The sequence below is a fragment of the Vespa velutina genome, chromosome 3 (assembly GCF_912470025.1).
Source record: "Vespa velutina chromosome 3, iVesVel2.1, whole genome shotgun sequence".
In the NCBI taxonomy this organism is placed as follows: domain Eukaryota; kingdom Metazoa; phylum Arthropoda; class Insecta; order Hymenoptera; family Vespidae; genus Vespa; species Vespa velutina.
In genome coordinates, this window is record NC_062190.1 from 2,259,841 (window position 1) to 2,261,911 (window position 2,071).

Consider the following 2,071-nt stretch of genomic DNA (forward strand, 5'->3'; position numbering starts at 1 on the left):
GGTGCATCACCTGGTAGAACCATCTATCACACGATACGAAAAGGAAGAAGGGATACCAGAAAAAGAGTGAGAGACAGAAAGAACATGTATACACGGACACATGCGCACAAAGACGTCTACTAAGCGAGGGAGGAACAAACGAAAGGGACGTATCCACAATTTGTCCTCGTCACGTTTAACGTAGCTGCCTTCGGAAAAAGGACCAAAAGGGGTTGGAGCCGAACGATAGAACCCTGGCGTTCACAGTTATAACCTTGTTACATCTACTATATATTACAGCACACACCTACCTTACACGCTCACAGCCTGTCCATTAACTTCTCGTCGCAGGAAATTAACATTTTGTACATCACTGAGAGAGAGAGAGAGAGAGAGAGAGAGAAAGAGAGAATATAAAGAGAGTGAGAGGAAAGGGTATGCACGATCGTAAAACACAGCCGGTGTTAGATGCTCGCCTACATGTAAGTTCAGACATATCTTTTACAGCCAAACCTTATGTGGAATCTTTTAATTTGAATATTATTATACAATAATAATGGTTTAGTAATTTATTTGCTAATTTGTTTTACATTTTATCCTATTAAAAAATTTGTTATCAATCTGTAATTTATTAGGTCTTTTTTGTGACAAATGACAAAAATAAAATAACTGAAACGTAGAAAAATTTAAAGACAACTCAACTATATATTTATATGGGGAATAACTTAATTGTATACTTTTATTATGTCGAGTTGATTAAACAAATCTAACGATTACCGTTCAGTTATAAGGTGTAATAAAATTATAAAATTAGCCTGAAAGTATGAAGTATAGATGTCAGAAAATTTTTACAAAACAAATTTTTTTAAATAAAAATAATTTACAGAAATTTACACGGTCTTTCGATTCCCAGGCTATTTATATTTAACTTAGTTACTAATTAAACCGTATGTTTTTTCTATAGAATTCATAAGTGTCATATTTAACGCCTATGTAAAAATTAGGGAAGCCAAAGAGTTTGATATGTATTCAAGAAAAATAATGCAAAAACTCGATGTGACATGATAAATCTCGACAAGCAATTAAGCATGTCGCTGTAATTCCCTAATTCTCATAATAATCAAACCTATGCTGCCATTGTCCTTGTACGAGCTATTGTCTTAGCTGCACGTCGTACTTTTGTGCCACCCGTGCAAATATGCCTCTTTGTTCTTTATAATCAGCCGTTACACGTCTTTCAGTCCGAGTTCGCATTAAACCGCTTAAATGGCAGGGTGGTCTGAATCTTTGCCTATTAGAAAGTCAGGATAAAATTTGCTTTTTAGCGATATCTGGTAACTTATGTATTCGATATAAAAAATAAAACATCAAATCAATCAAATTAAAATGTTCATCATCGATTGAAAAAATATTTACTGGTTAATAATAATAAATAGCATCAATTAAAGGATCCTCTAAAGATTTCCATGAGCATGTATTTCTTACCAAAAATAGAAAGCCATTTTATACTTATTTATCACATCGTGTTTGGAAAATAACTGCCCCCTAAAATCTCGCATCGGTGGTCCTCGACATTTCCTGAAGAGGTTTTCAAAGGATCGAGGATGCAGATGTTTACGCAATGGACTAAGTTCACGACTTTTCGAGTGGGTAAATATATCTCTTTTGCTCGTTCTAGACTTCATTATTTGTTATTGTGATAGTTATATAAATTTCGAAATTCACGGTACGATTAACACAGTAGACAAACTTATTTCTCGATATATTTTCACGAAATTCTTTGCAAGATTCTCTTTCAGGAGGATTCTCAAAGCTATTGAGAAACTTTCGTTCTGCGTTCCGACAATTTTACCGGATTGACTTGTACATTTTCTACCAGACAACGAGCATCCTTCGATAATACGTGCAATCTTCACGATGTAAGAGCAACAGTATCGGCAGTAATAGTAAAAAAAAGTAAAAAAAAAATAACAGAAGAACGAAAGAAAGGAAATCTTCCTCTTCAAGGAGTTTCGATTACACGGTTACTTTGGCCTCGTCAATAGAAAACGGGCATACAGAGAGAAAACAGGAGACGAGATCACGTCTCTTA

The 2,071-nt window shown here is 34.6% G+C and overlaps 1 protein-coding gene across 1 annotated transcript; it reads right to left on the reverse strand.

Annotated features, from left to right (window-relative positions):
• Positions 1 to 618: 618 nt before the first annotated feature.
• On the reverse strand, positions 619 to 1,738 carry LOC124947418. The gene is made up of 2 exons (XM_047489493.1): positions 1,465 to 1,738; positions 619 to 1,270 (listed from the first exon to the last, which is right to left on the reverse strand). Exons 1-2 carry the CDS (start codon positions 1,662 to 1,664, stop codon positions 1,132 to 1,134), a joined length of 339 nt encoding a protein of 112 aa, XP_047345449.1. The 5' UTR covers positions 1,665 to 1,738; the 3' UTR covers positions 619 to 1,131.
• Between the last annotated feature and the right edge of the window lie 333 nt (positions 1,739 to 2,071).

What these genes read in the sequence shown, in the direction of transcription:
- LOC124947418 (XM_047489493.1), bottom strand. Translation starts at nt 1,664, where the DNA reads ATGAAGTCTAGAACGAGCAAAAGAGATATATTTACCCACTCGAAAAGT. An exon ending in AAAATGGCTTTCTATTTTTG is followed by an intron (nt 1,271 to 1,464) that starts GTAAGAAATACA and finishes ACTTTCTAATAG; the next exon opens with GCAAAGATTCAGACCACCCT.